The sequence below is a fragment of the Eurytemora carolleeae genome, unplaced genomic scaffold, assembly GCF_000591075.1.
Source record: "Eurytemora carolleeae unplaced genomic scaffold, Eaff_2.0 scaffold1868, whole genome shotgun sequence".
NCBI lineage: Eukaryota > Metazoa > Arthropoda > Copepoda > Calanoida > Temoridae > Eurytemora > Eurytemora carolleeae.
In genome coordinates this window covers 10,478-30,557 of record NW_019397769.1, presented here as the reverse complement: position 1 = coordinate 30,557, position 20,080 = coordinate 10,478, and the positions used below count along the sequence as shown (strand labels likewise).

Here is a 20,080-nt window from a genome sequence, read left to right as displayed (position 1 = left end):
ACGGAAATGTTCTTAGTTTGGTTTTAAAATTCTTAATTAAGTTTTGTTTGCAGGCAAAGCTGGGTTCCCAATAATCTAGTATCATATAGAATAATTTCCTTGTTAAATAGTGAATTCATTTAGAACCTCATTGGTTCGCATCCATTGCGAGCTTTTGATGATTTTGATGAGATGAGGAAAGATAACAGATTCATCGACGTTGTTCTAATAGCTGAGGGGGTACGCTTCCCTGCTCACAGGTCAAATATCGAATAAATCCACAAAACTTGAACTTTTTTATTTTTTAGCTTTTCAATTTTAACTTTAAAGTTTTTTTGATGTTTTAATTTTGTCAGGCTTGTAGCTCTTTATCTTTTTATCTTAAAATCCTCAAAATTTTTAGTTTTTATAAATTCCCCAAAGTTGTTGTTAGGGTTGTATATTTTGCTCTTTATCTTTTTTATCTAAAAAATCCTCAAATTTAGAATTTTTTTTAATGGCCTCCAATTCCGTTCGACTTGTAGTTCTTTATCTCTTAACTAAAAATTGAAATTTTTCATGAATGCGCCAATGCTTTTAGGGTTGTACTTTTAGGGTTGTACTTTTAGAGTTGTACTTTTAGGGTTGTACATTTATGGTTGTGCATTTAGGGTTGTACTTTTAGGGTTGTACTTTTAGGGTTGTACTTTTAGGGTTGTACTTTTAGGGTTGTACATTTAGGGTTGTACTTTTAGGGTTGTACTTTTAGGGTTGTACATTTTAGTTTGTACATTTAGGGTTGTACTTTTAGGGTTGTACTTTTAGGGTTGTACTTTTAGGGTTGTACTTTTAGGGTTGTACTTTTAGGGTTGTACTTTTAAGGTTGTACATTTAGGGTTGTACTTCTAGGGTTGTACTTTTAGGGTTGTACTTTAAGAGTTGCACTTTTAGGGTTGTACTTTTAGAGTTGTACATTTAGGGTTGTACTTTTAGGGTTGTACTTTTAGGGTAGTACTTTTAGGGTTGTACTTTTAGGGTTGTACTTTGCTCCTGTTCATCTTATTTTGATCGCATGTTCCAGTCTGGGTTCAAAGANTTTGATCCATAAATGGATTGTATACGAATTATCAAATGGCTCTTCATTCCGATTCAATATCCTTTAGGCTTTGTCTTAGCAAGAAACCCTAATGCATCCATCATGTTCTTACTGGTAATATTTTTTTTCAATTTTGGTTTCACTGAATAGTTAGTACAGATTTAAGCTTAATGAAAACGATTAAAAATCATAATGTTTTACGCATTATTGATTGGGTGAAGCTGTGAATCGTACATTCTCCGCTTAAATGGTTAACTCAATTAAATTAAATTGAATTTATAAAGAAGTCCCCTAAACTTGAAAATAGATTCAAACTGTGTTTAGGGGATTGAAAGCGGCACAATGAAGCTTATGTTAGATTTTATCTACGGAAAGGCGATTATGGTTGATGAACTAAACGCTCAGGACCTTCTTATAGGTGATAAAAATTAAAAAACAGTTTTATAATTTGAGTTTTAAGTTTGGTGTTAATTGACCTAAAGGGTAAAAATTTGAATGATGAACCCATTTCATGTAAGTTGGGACATAATCGATCTAATTATTTTGATAAGTTTCTTTAGATTGATTCATTGAAATTGATTGATTGTAACATTGGATTGATTAAAATTGGGTTATTTATTGATTTTCTTTTTATTTCTGTGATTGGTAATGAAAATTGATTGATTTAACATATCAATTGATAGTTTTGTTTTTATTGCTTTATATTTTTGATGGATTTGATTTAATTTCGCTGAGTGATTGATTGATTGATTGATGTAAGGTGCTAACCAGCTCCTGCTGACCGCTATAAGGGATGCAGCCGGCGAGGTGCTCGGGAAAATGATCGAGATACACAACGCAATCATCATTAAGTTAGTTTATATTTTCATTAATTGTAAAATTTAAAGTTTGTTTGAAATAACTTTTTAAAAAAATGCTATTTTTGAGCGCAAAATGTTAAATTCATTTTATTTTGTTTTAACGGTAAGTTTCTTTTATTATTTTATTTAACAGAGATTCATTATATAAAATTTTGAAAGCTTTAAATTAAAAATGAAAGTTCCAGATGTTACGATTTGTTCTCCCTTAAAATGTTTATCCTTATAATCCCAATAATGTTAAGAATAAAAGAATAAATTCATGATGGATTGATTGATTGATTGATTGATTGATTGTTCAGAAACCTGGGTCAAATGTTCGACTGCAAAGTGCTTGAGAACAGAGCTGAGATATTTATCCTCGAGAGATTTGAATATGTTTGCCAAACAGAGGACTTCTTGAAGCTCGGTAAACATTTATTTTTTCACGAGCCTTTTGTTCCCCTTCGAAATGATTAAGCTTTTAAAAATATTGTCTTTATTTATTTTTTCGTGTATTTCTGTTGATTTTCAAATTTTAGACAATTCTGACCGGCTTTTAAACCATTCCTTTCCTATTCCTGGGGTCAAATCATTTTTGCGAATGATTTGTTATTTGGTTCAAACCAACTAGACTATTCATAATTTTTTTGAATTTAGTGGATTGATTTAAAGGGACTATCGTTTTAAATGACCTTTCATTGATCGATAATGTGGAAGATATCATCGTTTTTCTAGAGAAACAGAAAATGAAAATATTCAATTTTTTAGAGAAAATTTAAATCTCTTACATTCTTGTTCAGCCAAAGCTTTTAAGCGAACTGTTATAAATAGAAAGCCACACAAATAGAAAGCTACACAGTCTCATTAATCAGTGTTTCTCAAATAAATTAAAACTTTTTTGTAGCAATTCCAAAGGGTCGCCGCCACCTTATGCTCCTTATGTCTAATTGATCAAATAAAATGAGTTTAGATTGATTGATTAGTGATAGTTGATTATTTTATTTTATTGATTATTTTATTATTTTTTTGATTGATTTTTTATTTATTTCTGTGTATTGATTGATTGATTATTTTAGAAGCCCAGGAGATTTTGAGACACCTAGAGAACGACAAGATTATGGTGAAATCGGAGGAAACAATCTTTAACTGTATTCTTAGGAACAGAAACTTTCAGAAGTCAATCACACAAACTGTTGCTTTGTGTTAATTGTCGAAGGAAGACGACAGTTTTCAAAAATTGCATTAAAAATGGGAAAGGAAGACTGTAGTGCATGAAAAATAGCATAAAATTTTAAAAAATATTCCGTTTTTGGTAAAACATTATCTTTTTTTCATAATTATTCTGCTTTTATTCTAAACTGTTAAAAATTTCAATCTTTTCATACGTTTTCAACATTTTATATTATCATCTGAATGTAATTCTGTCTCCAGATGGATAGAAAAGGAACCAGCTATTAGGAAGAAACATTTTGATTTCCTCATTTCAGCTGTCAGGTAGCCATTTTATTTCTGCATTTCAGCTGCCAGGTAGCCATTTTATTTCCACATTTCAGCTGTCAGGTAGCTATTTTATTTCTGCATTTCAGCAAAAAGGTCGCCATTTTATTTCCTCATTTCAGCTGTCAGGTAGCCATTTTATTTCTGCATTTCAGCTGAAAGGTCGCCATTTTATTTCCTCATTTCAGCTGTCAGGTCGCCATTTTATTTCTGCATTTCAGCTGTCAGGTAGCCATTTTATTTCCTCATTTCAGCTGTCAGGTAGCCATTTTATTTCTGCATTTCAGCTAAAAGGTAGCCATTTTATTTCTGCATTGCAGCTAAAAGGTAGCCATTTTATTTCTGCATTTCAGCTAAAAGGTAGCCATTTTATTTCTGCATTGCAGCTAAAAGGTAGCCATTTTATTTCTGCATTGCAGCTAAAAGGTAGCCATTTTATTTCTGCATTGCAGCTGAAAGGTAGCTATTTTATTTCGGCATTTCAGCTAAAAGGTAGCCATTTTTTTTGTGCATTGCGGCTAAAAAGTCGCCATTTTATTTCTGCATTTGTTCTCGATACTTTAACTAACAAATTCATTTAATTTCCAAAATTCAGTAAAAAAAATGTGTACGGGGAGGAAAACTTATTTTGGAAAACGGGGACGGGGACTCGGGGAGGGGGAAATAATTTTTCGAGAAAATTATATACCCTTTGCTTGTAGAAATTAATTATCTGTTAATCCAACAAAAAAACAGATTAATTGCTCTGTGAAGTACTTTGTTTGATGTTGATAATAATATGTTAAGATTCCCCCTGCTGTCTGAGCACACCCTTGAGCGCCTGAAGACGTCTGGTGACCCTGATTATGTACAGAAGAGCTCAAGATGTCAAGAGTTGATCAAGGTTAATTAAGTAAAAATTTATTTTGATGTTTCAAAGAATTTTTTTGAAGACTTTCATTTCTTTTCATTTTCATTTCTTTTATCAATTGTGAAGTAAACTTTTTTGTCGAGAAAAAAAAATTCAGTTAAAAAATATTCCTTTAAACTATGAAGTGTGCATTTTTGCAATTTTTTGTGCAATTTTTGAACAATAACTAAATTATATTTTAGGAGGCGCTTGCCTTCAGAAGAGATCACAAGAACAATGTAAAGAGACCACTTTACAGGTGGATTGTCGTTTTAATGAAATAGGTCTTTATTGATTGATTTAATTGATTGATTGATTGTTTGATTGGCTTTAGTGTTTAATTAATGGGTGGGGAAATTATTTTTCTCCTAATTTGTAGTAGTCGCCAGTCTACATTACAATCTAATCCTCTGACTAATTTTATTGAAGTTTTAACGGGTCGGGTATTTAGAAAGCTTGATATAATTCGTAAAATAGATACAACAACTTAAATTATGACGTCTGGAAATAAAACTGGAAAAAATTTATTTATTATTTGTTTCCATTATATTGAATTATTTAGCAAATTTAGAAATGTTGGATGGTTAGATAGTCAGATGGTTTGATGGTTAGATAGTCAGATGGTTTGTTGGTTAGATAGTCAGATGGTTTGATGGTTAGATAGTCAGATGGTTGGTTGATTGATTGATTGATTGATTTTTTTTTTATTGATTGATTGATTGCTGTATAGGGGATTCAATCAGATGTTGTTGCTGCAGAGTAGTAAATCCTACCTCAAAACTCCGCCGGTCATATTTGACTTTGCGAAATCAAGGAATTTAAATCAAAATTTTAACTTTTGGTGTCCCTATTTTTAAAATCAAAATTCAAATTTTCTGTGTCGCTTAAACATAAATATGAACAAATATAAAAAAATATTTTTGATTTGTATTTTGGTGTGTATTCAAAGAATTCATTTGTATCATTTTGGGAATTAAAATTGATTGATTGATTGTTTGAGGTAGCTGGGTGGCCTTAGAAGCCCCAACACCCCCCTGTAAGCACAGGTGAATTTCTAGAAAATACAGGGGTATATATGTTCTTTTATGATTTTGATGCTCTAGGGACAAAAGTTGAAATTTAAACTTTTAAAGGCAAGTTTTTCTTATCCTTCATGATATTTTTAACCAAAAAATTAATTTTTGACTCCACCCTAGAAATAATATTTTACTGAGCAAGCGAAACTAATATACCTAATATCTGGAGGAAAAACTTCTGCTGGCTTAAACTAAAATATGAACAAATATTTAAAAAAAAATTAAAAATTGATTGATTGATTTTCTGAGGTAGCTGGGTGGCCTTAGAAGCGCCTACACCCCCCTGTAAGCACAGGTGAATTTCTAGAAACACTAGATAAAATACAGGGGTATTTAAATACTTAAATGATTTTGATGCTCTAGGGGCAAAAATTGAATTTTGAACTTTTAAAGGCAAGTTTTTTTTTATACTTCATGATATTTTTAACATCAAAATTCATTTTTGCCCCCCACCCTACAAATTATTTTTTATCCCAAGCAAGCAAATAAACCCCTCCAAACCTAACATACCTGAAATATGGAGGAAAAACAAAAGAGGGGGGGGGGATTAATTTTTTAAGGAAATACACACCCTTGAAAATATTGAATATACTTTTCCGAGTCTTATGGTAAAAGGTGTGAATTATCAATCATGACCATAGGTAAATTAAAAAGCAAATCATCAGTGCAGAAAATACGTCTTTTTAAGTTATGTTATTGTGTTTATCTCAGGGGGCGGAAACGTCATGTGTGTGTGTCTCAGGGGGCGGAAACGTCATGTGTTTATCTCAGGGGGCGGAAACGACATGTGTGTGTGTCTGTGTGTAAAGTTTACCGAAGGTGTGTACTGTAGGTATATACAGTACATACGAATCTCGGTATTTGTACAGTCCTAGTAGTACTATATTATTTAAATATTTAAGTCGACGCTATAAGCCAAATTTTTTATGCAAAGAATATAATTTGATTTAAGTTTACAATAAACTAGTCGTTTTTTAAGCTTAATTATAATTGACAACATTGTTCTGCAATTTCCTTTACTAAAGTCATGTTGTGTGTCTGTACCAAAAGAGTGTTTGTAAGGTTTACCGAACTAGTCTGTAAAGCAGTGCGACTGGCGTTCTCATCCCAGACCAGCGCCATTTCCTTTCCATTCATTCCTATTCCCAGGTTTATCGATTATTGTCTGGAAACAATTCGTACTTCAATTAAAAAATAAACTAACGCTTGCTTCTCCACAGCAAATTGTATTACTATATACACAATAACATCCCATGACACATTTTATATATAGTAGATTTGTGTCTTCTCTATTTAGTACATATATAGTGACATATACTAAGGGTATTCATCTGTACAACGTAAACATATACACTGTACACTGTACAGTATATTTTACAGGGATGACAGTACGTTTGAATACCTGGACAATACAGTTTATTCTATAGGAGGAGAAACATCTCAAGAGGCCCCCAACGAACCTTTCATGGGTAATTTTGTTAAATAAGAAATGGAATAGAAAATTAAAATATTCCTTGTTCGTTGTTTACTGTTAAATTAACAAAAATTCAATTCCAAAAAGATGTCAAACCCTAAAAACATGCAAACTTGGATTTTTTTCTTCAAAATTAGAAGTTTATTTCAATTCTCTATTTGCATAATTTTAAGTTAATATCTGTCATTAAGAATTTTTTAAATATTTTTGTGAATACAATTTTTTTTTAAATGTTCTTAGCTCAGACTGATTTTTTAAATGTTCTCAGCTCACGCCGATTAATAAAAAGTTTACAGCTCAGATCTATTGTTTAAAAGAATCCAGCTCAAATCGATTGTTTAAAAGTTCTCAGCTCACACCGTTTATTTAAAAGTTCTCAGCTCACGCCTAATATTTAAAAGTTCTCAGCTCACATCGAATATTTAAAAGTTTACAGCTCACCGTTTATTTAAAAGTACCCATGTTAGACCGATAAATTAAATATTGTTTAATTTTAGAGAACCCGCGGACAATTATAGTAAGCCGGGATGTGTATTTCTACTGTTTAGAGGAATTCTATTGGAGCAAGCATTCAAAACTAAATATTCCAAGGTAAATAAAAGTTCATAAATGGGNATGTTTTCTTACTGAATGTTTCCTACACAAAGTTTCCCAACACCAAGCGTTTCCTGCCAACAAATGTTTCCTGCTACAAAACGTGGCATGCCACCAAACGTTTCCTGCCACCAAATGTTTACTGCTACAAAACGTTTTCTTCTACAAAACGTTTCCTGCCACCAAACTTTCCTGATGAAAAACGTTTCCTTTTTTATCAAATATAAAATTTCTTAATGTTGAAGCATTTATTATAGGAAACATTCAGTAACGAAACGTTTTGTGTAAGAAACCTTTTGTAAGGAAACATCCAGTATGGAAACGTGTAGTAAGGAAACTTTTATTGGCAGCGTTTTCTGTAGTAACGTTTTGTGAGGAGACGATCAGTAAGAAGCTAAGAATTTTATCTCAACGAAAAATACAATTTTTTTACATTTCGCAAATTGTTTTTGATTAATGAATCAATTAAAACAGTTTTTCAAAACGATTTATTGAAACAATTTTACCAACGGTTTTGAAAACCCAATATCTTTGGTTATAGCAAAATTTTATTGAATATACAATTTTAGGTGTTAGGTACTTTCCCAAGTTCGCATTTCCCAAGGGCGACTTCCCAAGTATCAATTTTCCAAGTGGCAACTTCCCAAATATGCAATTTTCCAAGCGGTAACTTTCCAAAAGTGAGGTTAAGCCCTCTGAGGCGCCGCAGGCTGCAATGGGGGCAAAGTGATGCAGCTAGGAGGGGGCCGAGTGCCGACTTGGGGCTGAGTGCTGCATCTAGGACAGACTTGGGAAGTTCCCGCTTGGGACAATGCCTTTGGGAAAGAACCTAACATCTACAACTTAGAAGTAGGACAAAAAAAGCCTTTAAAAAGTCACCTTAGATGTTAAAACATTGACTTACATAGGAAATAAAAAAATATCAAAATCAACAACAAAATTAGTTATTAAAGCATTTATAACAAGCTGTAAGTATCTCAATCTTGATTTTAATAGGTGTATAGTAGGGTGTCTCTTAAACTCTGATTGATTGATTGATTTCCAAAATGATGTTTTCCTAGAAAAAGGCATGCCTCGATTATGGTTGGAAGTACGTGTTATGTACTGGGAGGGTATACAACCAACAGCCAGCCCACGGACAGCGTGGAGATGATCAACCTTAGTAAGATTTAAAAACATTTTCTCAACAAAATAATCCCCTCCTCCCCCTTTTTGAAATATTTCCCCCCCCTCAAATGTTATATATGTTAGGTAAAAATTATCAGAAAGAAAAAAAACTTTCCTTTTGATGAGCCATTTTACCCCTGAAATTCTTAAAAATGTACACCCCTGCCTTTTCTTCTCTTATTTTGCGGATTTTTTTAATCCTGCACTTTTCAAGGTCTTCCTGTATTTCGACAGTGCATAAGTACTTTCCATTTAAATGAAAAAGACAACTAAACATTTAACTACGCGTTTAGGTCTATTTGGCTTTACAAGACAAGGATAAGGAATTCATTTTTTTGCACGGCAAATAAAATGAACTAAAAACATACCGGCTCGACACTCTGTCTTGACTTAGATACATTATTCTGCTTTTAAGTTTATTTTTGGAAAATTAAAGCTTATTAACGTACCTTTGATTTCTGTGTTTTCTTTGATTTCTAAGCATTAACTTAAGGAAAAATTTTCTTCAACATTTGAAGAAAAAAATCATAAAACACAAATATACATTAACTTTTTTATGGGAAGGTGGGGGGGGGGATTTGTAAATAAAAGAAGATTCTATGAAGATATAGTCCGCTAAACTACTGATTATTTTTATCTGGTTGTCACTGTTTATTATAGGAACTGACTCTAACCACTGGAAGCTGGTGGCGCCCATGCTGAACAAGAGAGTATCTTTCGGTGTTGTTGAACTCAATGGTTAGTAATGTTTAATGGGACTGTTAGCGTAGTTTAAAGTCACCCTCCATGCAAAAATGGCTATGCCTGATTTACAACGGTATAGGTTTGTCTGATCAAGTAGGAATTAGATATCAATGTTTTTTTTTCTTTAAACTGTTTTTTTTTATATGCGGTTTCTCTGCGAAACTTGTGCAATGCGAATTTCTTGTTTATTAGAAGCAATGGAGAAGATCAAAGAAATTAACACTTTTCTATTTAGTAAAATGACGATATCTTCCACATTTTTGATCAGATTAATGTTGATTAAGGTTAATTATGTTGTAAATCAGGCATTGGCCTTTTTACATGTAGGGAAGGGTCACTTGAAATCATGCTTAACATACATTCTTTTTAAAGAAGGGAATAAGTGTTCATTTATGATTGTACCTGATTTGAAATTTTTTGGGGGATCATGTTTTTTCTTTCACTGGTGAATGTTAAAATTTTTCCTAATCTTCATATTGAACAATCAAAGAAAAAAATATTGAAATCGGAGTCTAAATACTGAACAATCTAGTTACATGTTGAAAATCGGAGTCTAAATAATTTAATTGCATGTTGATAATCGGAGGCTAAATACTGAACAATTTAGTTACATGTTGATAATCGGAGGCTAAATACTGAAAAATTTAGTTGCATGTTGAAAATCGGAGGCTAAATACTGAACAATTTAGTTACATTTTGATAATTGGAGTATAAATCTGAACAATTTAGTTACATGTTGATAACCGGAGTCTAAATCTAAACAATTTAGATACATGTTGATAATCGGAAACTAAATACTGAACAATTTAGTTACATGTTGATAATCAGAGTCTAGATACTGAACAATTTAGTTACATGTTGATAATCGGAGGCTAAATACTGAACAATTTAGTTACATGTTGATAATCGAAGTATAAACACTGAACAATCTAGTTACATGTTGAAAATCAGAGGCTAAATACTGAACAATCTAATTACATGTTGAAAATTGGAGGCTAAATACTGAACAATTTAGTTACATGTTGATAATCGGAGGCTAAACACTGAACAATCTAGTTACCTGTTGAAAATCGGAGGCTAAATACAGAACAATCTAATTACATGTTGAAAATTGGGGGCTAAATACTGAACAATTTAGTTATGTGTTGATAATCGGAGGCTAAATACTGAACAATTTAGTTACATGTTGATAATCGGAGGCTAAATACTGAACAATTTAGTTACGTGTTAATAATCGGAGGCTTAAATTGCTAAAATTCTAACTAAAATTCTAACTACAAGGTACTGGACAATTCTGAGTACATATTGAAAAAGGAGGCTAAAATATTTATTGATTCAAGGTACTTTGTTATCGGAGGCTAAAATTTCAACTATTCTGGGTAGAATATTGATAACGGAGGCTTTATATTGTTTGGTTTAGGTTGTATTTATGCTATCGGAGGCTGGGACGGACAGAATATAGTGAAAAGTATTGAAAAATTCGACCCTAACACGGGAAAGTGGACTCATGTCACAGACTACATAAATATGAGGTAAATAAGCATATTTAATTAAATTAATTAAAAGGACTGTCAGCGAAATATCAGTTTATCCTCCAAAGATTCAGAAAGTTTCCCTTACTATGTTTAAGAATGATGGTCAAGTAGTGGACTTTTTCTATTTCTATCATCAGACAATTTTCATTTGGACAGCAGAAATTTACAATTTACTTTCTAGAACAAATTAAAATAACCACTAGGCTTCTAGGGCGCTTTGCGCCCTTCTTCTATTTCAACTGTGAACAGTTTTCTTTATATACGTTGTAAAACAAAAACAAACAAAAAATTTCGCGGATTTTATAAAAAAAATCGTGGATTTTCAAAATTTTCAAAATTAAAATTTTGTTCGAGGCAATTTTTTGAAAATTCAATCGTTCATTAACCTTCCGTTAGGCCATGTGAGGTCCCACAAAATTTTTTTGCCCGATCGGTTCAGCCGTTTTTACGTTTATTGGATACAAACAAACAGACAAGCAAAGTATATATATACTAGGCTTTTAGTGAACATGTTCTTTTTGCTTACATTTTAAAACAAAGAAGAAAAAAACTTTGCGGATTTTTAAAAAAAAAATTCGCGGATTTTCAAGAATTTAAATTTTTTTACAAAATTAAAAACCTTCATAACACATTTTTTTTTATTTTTATCATTCATGAACCTTCCCTGTGGTCACGTGATGTCCCATAAAAAATTTGGGCCCGATCGGTTCAGCCGTTTTGACGTTTATTGGATACAAACAGACAGACAAGCCAAATTTATATATAGATACAGAGCGTCCCATATCATATCGATTATCTCGAAGCTTAGACGTCAAAATAAACACATAATACTCAAAACATCTGGCATTTTTTGCAAGAAAATTGTTTTTTTAGCCTTACTCATTTTTTGAAAATGATTCATTTTTTTCTTAAAATTTCTCATTACTCCCGAAAATCGTAATTTAGACCCATTGGCGAATAAATGTCGCCTAATATCGCTTACATCTAGGAATCATTAAGAGAACAAAACCAGGGCGGATCTTACAGGCAACCCCGGGCGTGTAAAAATGTGTATCGATAGTTGAAACTCTGATGGATGAAATTGACTAGGAACAAGCACATTTCTAGCAATTCTCTTTAATTAATAATAGGATGAAGTTCGGAGTAGCTGCAATGGATGGCAAGATATTTATAGTCGGAGGATGTCTGCAAACCTATGATACCTGTTACACCTCGGAGTACTACGATTTAGAGAAAGAGTGAGATTTTTTTTTAAGACATGAGAAAGATGTCGTCTTTGTATTAATTACTCTGTCTATGAAATGTCCTGTTGATAAAATGTCCTGTCTATGGAAGTCCTATCTATGAATTTCTTTATCAATGAAATGTCCTATCCATGAAATGTCTTTCTATGAAATCGCCAAACACGGTTATTTTTATATAGTTATTATCTAGTTTATGGACGAGTATACCGGAGCCTAAACATGCAAGATCCAACCCTGTCCTAATCCCATACAGGGGTAAACTTTACCTCTTTGGCGGAGAAGGTAAATCCCTGATTCATTTTCCGTAGTTGGTTAATGAAATTAGAAAGTAATTAAGAAGTAGTTTAACTTACTCGAACTAAGTTCATTAAGCTGCTTTTCGGTTTTTATAAAGTCTAAGCTTAAATTAATATAGTTATTATTAATATCAAATTATTATAGAATTATTTTAATGAAAATTTGATTAGGAACCTCCCAGGGTGCTGTAGAATGTTTTGATTTCCATTCTAAACATTGGACAGTTCTTCAGACCAAGGTCAAGCAATTCATCAATGGTGGATACACAGGTAAAAATATTATGTTTGTTTTTATTTTTAAAACTTTTGGAAAATTAAATTAAAATTGTGCTTTGAGTTCAGGGGTCTATTTTTTACGAACACATGTTTTGTACACTACACGCCCACCTCCAGGCACGCAAATCTGCCCCTTTAGTAAAAGTAACTTTATCCTATATGAAGCATAAAGTCTGACCGCGTCAACCTTGTTGCACCGGCTAGACCTATTCATAGAGCTAGGAGAGCTAGGTACAGTACAAACTGGAAAGGTTGACCCGACTCGGAAATTCAAATGTACTACGGCTGCCCGTGCAGGGGTAAGGGAGGGGAAGAGGAATTGATTTTGGGGAATAAATGATAAAATGGGCGCCAGTCAATAAGTGGCAGTTGATACTGTTATCCATAAATCATTTATTTTTCTCAATTTAGCATTAAAAACAAAACAAATTTTTTTAACTTTTGAAACATATATTTCCATAAATTAAAAAAAAACGTGTTTTTCGTAAAAAATATTATCTGTTCGGTTCCATAGTAGTAAACCTTATCGTGTAAGAATTCCCATTATTACACGGTTCAGAGGAACAATTTTAATATTGTTCGCTTCCTTGCGTTTATGAATGCTTATTCTTACATTGTGGGTGTAGAATTTTCATTCTTTAACGCTCAGACCGCGTAAGAATGGAAATTATTACACGGTCAGAGCGTTAAAGAATGTATAATCTTACACGCTCCAAGTATTAAAGAATGGAAATTATTACACTTGTTGAAGAATATTCATTGTTACACGCTCCTTATATTGATCTTTTCAACATAGATCAATATTGATATCAACTTAATTATTTTTTTACGAACAACATGCACACTCACCTTTTCTTTTATATTAATACATGCAAACCTACCTTTTTATGCTTTATAACGACATGCTCACTTACCTTTTTTATATTAATACATGCTAACCTACCTTTTTATGCTCTATAACAGCATGCTCACTTACCTCTTTACTTATAGAAGTAATGATATAACTTAATTCAGTTACGTTTGNCCCTCCGTGTTCAATAAACATATCTCATTAAGAATGATTCAGAGGACGCTCAAATTTTCTAACTTTTCCTAAAAAAATAGTTGACAGTGTAAAGAAGCCTTATATTACGCATTTTCATCAAACTATCTGAGTCTCTAAGCAAACCAAGTTTTGTAAGATTTTGAAAATCTCTGCTATCTGCATATTTATAATAGAACGGTCATAGCTTTTCTAGAATGGAAAGGTTATCATGTTTTTCACAATTCCAATCAACTGCTTTTTCACTTTATAACTGGATACTGAACAAAAATAGCTTTTCCAAAATTCCACATTGAGTTGTAATATTTGGACAAAATAGACAGCATTAAGAGGTGATTGGGGTCGATTTGCCCCCCCCCCACTCTGTAGATATAACTGGTTTTGAAGTACCTAAACATTCACCCTATCTCGCATAGCTCGAGTTGAAGTGGTACCACAATCAAAAACATTTAATGTTAGTTTATGGAAACAAAGTATTGAAATATTAGTGTCACAAACTTAGCAATGAAAACAAACAATAAATCTTGATTTATGAAAAAAAAGACAAAGATCTTCATCATTTCATTTCTTAAACTGGTTCTTGTTAGAAAACCTACTTTACTCTCCTCTTTTTGGAAGATTTAGGATCTAATATCCAGCAAATGATTTTTTCTATATCGCCTAGTATAAGTATTCTCCCTAGGGTGACACGGTTCGGTCAGCCAATGGGTACATTTCGGCGGCTAGGAGCGCCGACCCCTATTTCCTTGAATGATGGGTTGTCCTTTAATAATGATAATAATATATGATTTCACGCTTTTGTTCAGTAGATTGAGACAACCCACTACTATTTTCTACCTTCTATTCATATAAAAAACTCAGGGCACATTCAACATGCTAAGTCTAAATATAGCATAAACTTTAAGAAAAAAAAAACAGCAAATTCATCATAAATTAGTAAAATAAAATTAACTAAGGGAACAATCACACCACATCCATTATTTACAAATAAAGAACCAATTTTTACTTATAAAAGGGTTTTTAACATTTTACCATTGTAACATTAGACAAAAATATCAGTAATAGTCAAGACAAGAGCATAAGTGAAATATAAAAACTTATTTGCAACCCTTCATGACGTCAATTGTTCCAACTTGATATAGTCGTTTTTCACACGCAATTTAAAAAATTTAATATCTTAGTTATTTTTTCATGGAACCTCACAGGTATGATATAATATTAATCTTATTATCAATGTTTTTAGGTTGCTTGGTGGATAAACCCTGGGACTGGGATGAAGTACAGATAAACCAACTGAAGGCGAGACAAAATATTAAGAAGATGTTGGTCGGACACGGTCTTAATGTCGTCCAGAATATGGCCGCCGGATACTATGATGCGTCATCATCTTAACCCTGACACAGGAGACGCTGAGCAGTGAGCATCACTCAAGAAAATTATAACTTTAATTTTCTCAAGTTTCTCGATATAGTTATTTAAAAGGAGTGTTAGTGTAAAATGAAAGGGTGTGTGGGTCGATATCTAATTTTATTAGCAATAGATTAATAACGTTAATAATATTTGATACTAAACCGTTCTTGTCTTGCACATCTAATCTAAGGTTAATACACAATTGTATAAATTTGATTCTCTTTACTCTTTATTTTCTTCTGAAGGACCTATTTAGAAATCAACCTCTATGCCCCTATTTGTTTTTGTTTAACACTCCCCATTAGAAACTTTGTTTACGGGTCTCTATCATGTATGTATTTGTTTACGGGTCTGTATCATGTATGTATTTGTTTACAGGTCTGTATCATGTATGTATTTATTTACGGGTCTGTATCATGTATGTATTTGTTTACAGGTCTGTATCATGTATGTATTTGTTTACAGGTCTGCATCATGTATGTATTTGTTTACGGGTATGCATCATGTATGTATTAACCCAAGTAATCTCTAATTTGCATTGTTTTTACCGACAAATCTACTCTCAATGTAGTAATTAAAAACTTTTTTAAAAAATATTTTTTTCTCTTTATCTCTCAACACAAAAGCATTTTGACATGTCGATGTTACTCTTGTCTATTTAAAGATTGAGAGCAAGCATCTCAAAGAAAAATGCATTGGTTTTGAAATGATTAGGATCAATTGTCAGAATTTTGCTAAAAAAATGACAAATGAGATAAGAATGGTTAGGCAAGGATTGAATATTTTCGACAAAAGATTTCTTTATTCTAGTATGATTTATCTCAGACAGATACTTCTACATGGAAGTTTTAATACTTTTTTATGGGTAAACAATTCTTAAACTTAACTCTGTTCTGGGATGCCCCATCCCCCTCAACCCAAAAAATCTTTTATTTAACATGCAGTGAGACTAATTACTAGAAATTTTATTTATGTTTTTTATTATTTTCAGGAATAAATCATGACGCCAAATTCTCCGGAGCAAGGGTAAGGAAAAACGCCAATTCTTCATTAAATTCTATGACGTTAACGTTGAATCAATAAATATCCTTATATAATGCAACAAACAATTTACCGAATGAAACGGTTAGTAAATATATATATAATATATATATATTTATANGGGGGGGGGTAGAGGTTAGAGTGAGAGACTGAAAAAAAGGAACATAAAGCAGTTATTTTTAATAAGAAAGTAAATCACAAAAATTATTATATCTATAAAATTGGCGATTTGTTAAGATATAAATACTTTGTAATGTCACACAACATCAGCATTTGGTTTAATTTAAGAACCTAAAACATACAAATAACTGAAAAGATATGAAAAGAAATTTTAAATCATACGAAAATAATGAATTAAAGAAATATTATTTGTATTATTTGTCGTTATGTTGTAAAATGTGGTAGCTATAATTTGACAGATTTAATCTGGTAAATTGTTTAAACTTTGTATGTACCAGGGCTAAATATAAAATGTCGAATTACATTATTATTATTTTTATTATTATTTTCCAGTTTCTTGAAACACTCCTAACTATTTAATTGTTTTCCAGGGCTGTTTGGAACACCCCAGACGGGGGGCGGAAGGATGTTGCAATAAAATATTTTGAAAATGAAATGGAGAAAGCTGAGTTCCACGTGGAGAAGAAACAGCTGTCTAGGTAATTTTAATCAATCAAATCATCAATTTTGTAAATTAATTTATCAATTTTTAAATCAATTAGGCATTGTTAAATTCAATTAATTCAATAAATCATTTAATATTTTCAATAAAAATAAAAATAACCAGTTTTTTGAAACTTTGATCAAATACATGAAAAATTATTAGTTCTATACGTAATTTATTATGACAGAAAGATGAAAATTATTAGAATGGTTTCTATTTCTCAAATCACTTCTATTATGGCTTGTATTGCTTTGATTGTATGAAAAGGAATAATTTTCTCCTTTTTAGTATCAATGGTTGATTTTCCATTTATTAATTGTACATGGTGCGTCACCCAAACATATTCTGCTTGTATGGAGCATGTACGGATCATTTATTTATTGTACAGGGTGCGTCACCCGAACATAATCTGCTTGTACGGAGCATGTACAGATCATTTATTAATTGTACATGGTGCGTCACCCAAACATAATCTGCTTGTACGGAGCATCTACGGATCATTTATTTATTGTACAAGGTGCGTCACCCGAACATAATCTGCTTGTACGGAGAATGTACAGATAATTTATTAATTGTACATGGTGCGTCACCCAAACATAATCTGCTTGTACGGAGCATGTATGGATCATTTAATAACTGTACAGTGTACATGGTGCGTCACCCACACATAATCTGCTTGTACGGAGCATGTATAGATCATTTATTAATTCAGGGTGAGGCACCCGAACATAATCTGCTTGTACGGAGCATGTACAGATCCTTGTGTTCTCCTGGTCATGGAGTACGCGGACTGTGGGTCCTTGTACAAGGTAAACAATATGTTAGAATTGTTTAAACTTAGTCTTGTACAGTACGACCCAAAAAATTGTGGAATATAATGGGTACTGCTCAACTCAAAATGTTTTTAGAACATGAAGCCCAGAAATTGTGCACTGTGCAGTGCGTACTGCATACGGACCCATTTCACTTGATAAGCGACTGGTAAAACTATATGCTTTATAGCAATATAAAAATATACATACTAATGCCTGAATGTCGGCTTCCTTTTCCACAGTTTTATGGGTCTCACTGTACATCTAATAAGACTAACATTATTATTATTAATGAAATTAATTTTTTTCGAACTTTTGGTTTTTAAGGGCTTCATTTTTAAAGGTCAATGTTAAGGTTGTCCAGGAGGTCATTGAGGTAAAAAGAGTGAATATATTGATAATGTCAAAGAGATCATGTCATTCATTGAGGTCAACCTTAACCAATAATTGCTGAACTGTCTTAATCTCTATTTGTTAGATCTTAATGTCGTCTTTAATCTTTGAAAAAGTTGTGGAATTTATTCGTAAACTTANAATAATAATAATTAATAATTAATAATTAATGATAAATAATTTAATATTTTTATAATTTAATGAATTAATAATTTCCAGGGGAGTGGCGTATCTCCATTCTTTGAAACCCAAACCTTTAATTCATCGAGATCTGAAGTCTCCTAACCTTCTTCTAGTCAACCATGGGCTTACTCTAAAGGAACCAATCCTGACATCTAGCGGACATTTTACAATTTAATGGACTGTACACTTAATTTTCTGGAATCCTTCATTTCTGGAATGGTTTGCCCGATGCACAAAAATGCCTTTAAAAACTTTATTTAAATATGAAGAAATATGACTGATCGCAATTATTTCTAATATTATCATTGTTTCTTCTTTTTCTTAAAAAATTATTTTTGGATTGATGCTGCAGAGAAATTAAGAGATTTCAACACTTTATTTGTCACTCAGGTCGAGATTGATAGGGTACAATTATGAATCAGACATGCCCTCTTTTCTTAAATAGAGGAACACATGAAGTTACGTCTACAGTTCCTTTTAAAAAAATTGGTCTATGCAGTTAATGCATTCTAAGATCTGAGGCCGAATTTTAAGAATTTAAACCGGTTCCAATTGAGCACCGGCTCAAATCTCGGAAACACTAAATACAATTTTAAGTGGAACCAAAGATTGAGACGCGACTCAAATTCTTTAATTTCGGCCTCGGATTTCCTGATGTCCGGTTGGGAATTAGATTTGCGACTTCGGTACGGCTTGCGACAAGTCGACAGTAATGACTAACATGAAAGGAAGCGCTGCCTGGATGGCTCCGGAAGTATTTGAAGGAAACACATATTCAGAGAAGTGTGACGTGTTCAGCTGGGGGATTATTCTCTGGGAGATGTTAACGCGTCGTCTTCCTTTTGAAGGTGAATAGAGCTGAGAACTTTTAAATGGGATATCCTTAATCCCGAGCTGGGAACTTTAGAATGGTAGATATCGGGATTAATGCTTGATCCACTCTTTTTCTTAATCTCCAGATTAAATATTGCTTGTTTTCCTCATGAATTTAATCTCCAGATTAATTAACCGATCGGGATTAAGGACATCACATTCTAAAGTTTTCAGCTCTGATCTCTTATTCTGAATACCCACTGGGGGATATTTTAATTTAATTTTTAATCCGCTCTCGTCATTTCCTACTACATAATAAAGAAACGTTTGATTAAAATTACAGAAACGATGGTATATCAATTGTACTAATATCGACCAATTGAGCTAAAGTCAGCTATCTACAAACCGGCTTTTAGGTCATTTAAAGGGACAGTAAAGGAAAAATGAAAGGGGGTATAGGCTGAAAGCTAATCACTTTAGCTCTTGATCTCGACCCATGAAAGTCATATCTGATTATTAGAATCAGATTATTCTGTGTTATTTTAGGTGCTCCACCAGATGAAACCTCAGCCTGCATACAATGCAGGGCACGCTATAAGCTGGGCTCTTCAGTGTGCAAAGTAAATTTTATCCAAAATGGCTGCCGGCGTAGTTTCAACTGGCCCTCAATTTTATTTGTTTTTTATCTGGTTTCCAATTGGTGTTTATCTAAAAGAAAATTGCAGCAGAGACAAAGGATTATTAAATGTATTACTTATCCAGAGAAAAAACAACGATATCTTCCCCATAGTTTCTCAGATCAAGGTTTCAAGGGTACTGGCTTGAATCGGGGATTCACGTCTTAAAATGGGGACTAACTTGAAATCCCATCGACAGTCCAAATATGTAGTTCAATTTAATAATTTGATAATTTGATAATTGAATAATTAAACAATTAAACAATTGAACAATTGAACAATTGAACAATTGAACAATTGAACAATTGAACAATTAAACAATTAAACAATTAAACAATTAAACAATTGAACAATTGAACA

At 32.4% G+C, this 20,080-nt stretch overlaps 2 protein-coding genes across 2 annotated transcripts in view; both read left to right on the top strand.

The window, feature by feature from the left end:
- The first annotated feature begins 1,066 nt into the window (after positions 1-1,066).
- Positions 1,067-15,796, top strand: LOC111715842 (kelch-like protein 12). Its single transcript, XM_023491230.1, has 19 exons — positions 1,067-1,168; positions 1,379-1,472; positions 1,815-1,905; positions 2,214-2,320; positions 2,970-3,051; positions 3,325-3,387; positions 4,177-4,273; positions 4,483-4,538; positions 5,010-5,093; positions 5,284-5,325; positions 6,736-6,824; positions 7,327-7,420; positions 8,485-8,585; positions 9,251-9,328; positions 10,755-10,866; positions 12,000-12,107; positions 12,304-12,395; positions 12,581-12,679; positions 14,971-15,796. The coding sequence occupies exons 1-19, from the start codon at positions 1,067-1,069 to the stop codon at positions 15,117-15,119; spliced, it is 1,740 nt and encodes a 579-aa protein (XP_023346998.1). The 3' UTR covers positions 15,120-15,796.
- Positions 15,797-18,255: 2,459 nt separating this feature from the next.
- LOC111715843 (vascular endothelial growth factor receptor 3) overlaps positions 18,256-20,080 on the top strand; it is a gene marked incomplete at its 3' end in the record, with an annotated part of 10,651 nt that continues 8,826 nt past the window's right edge. Inside the window, 2 exon segments of the mRNA XM_023491231.1 lie at positions 18,256-18,366; positions 18,904-19,078. Coding sequence (XP_023346999.1) covers positions 18,943-19,078 — 136 coding nt within the window.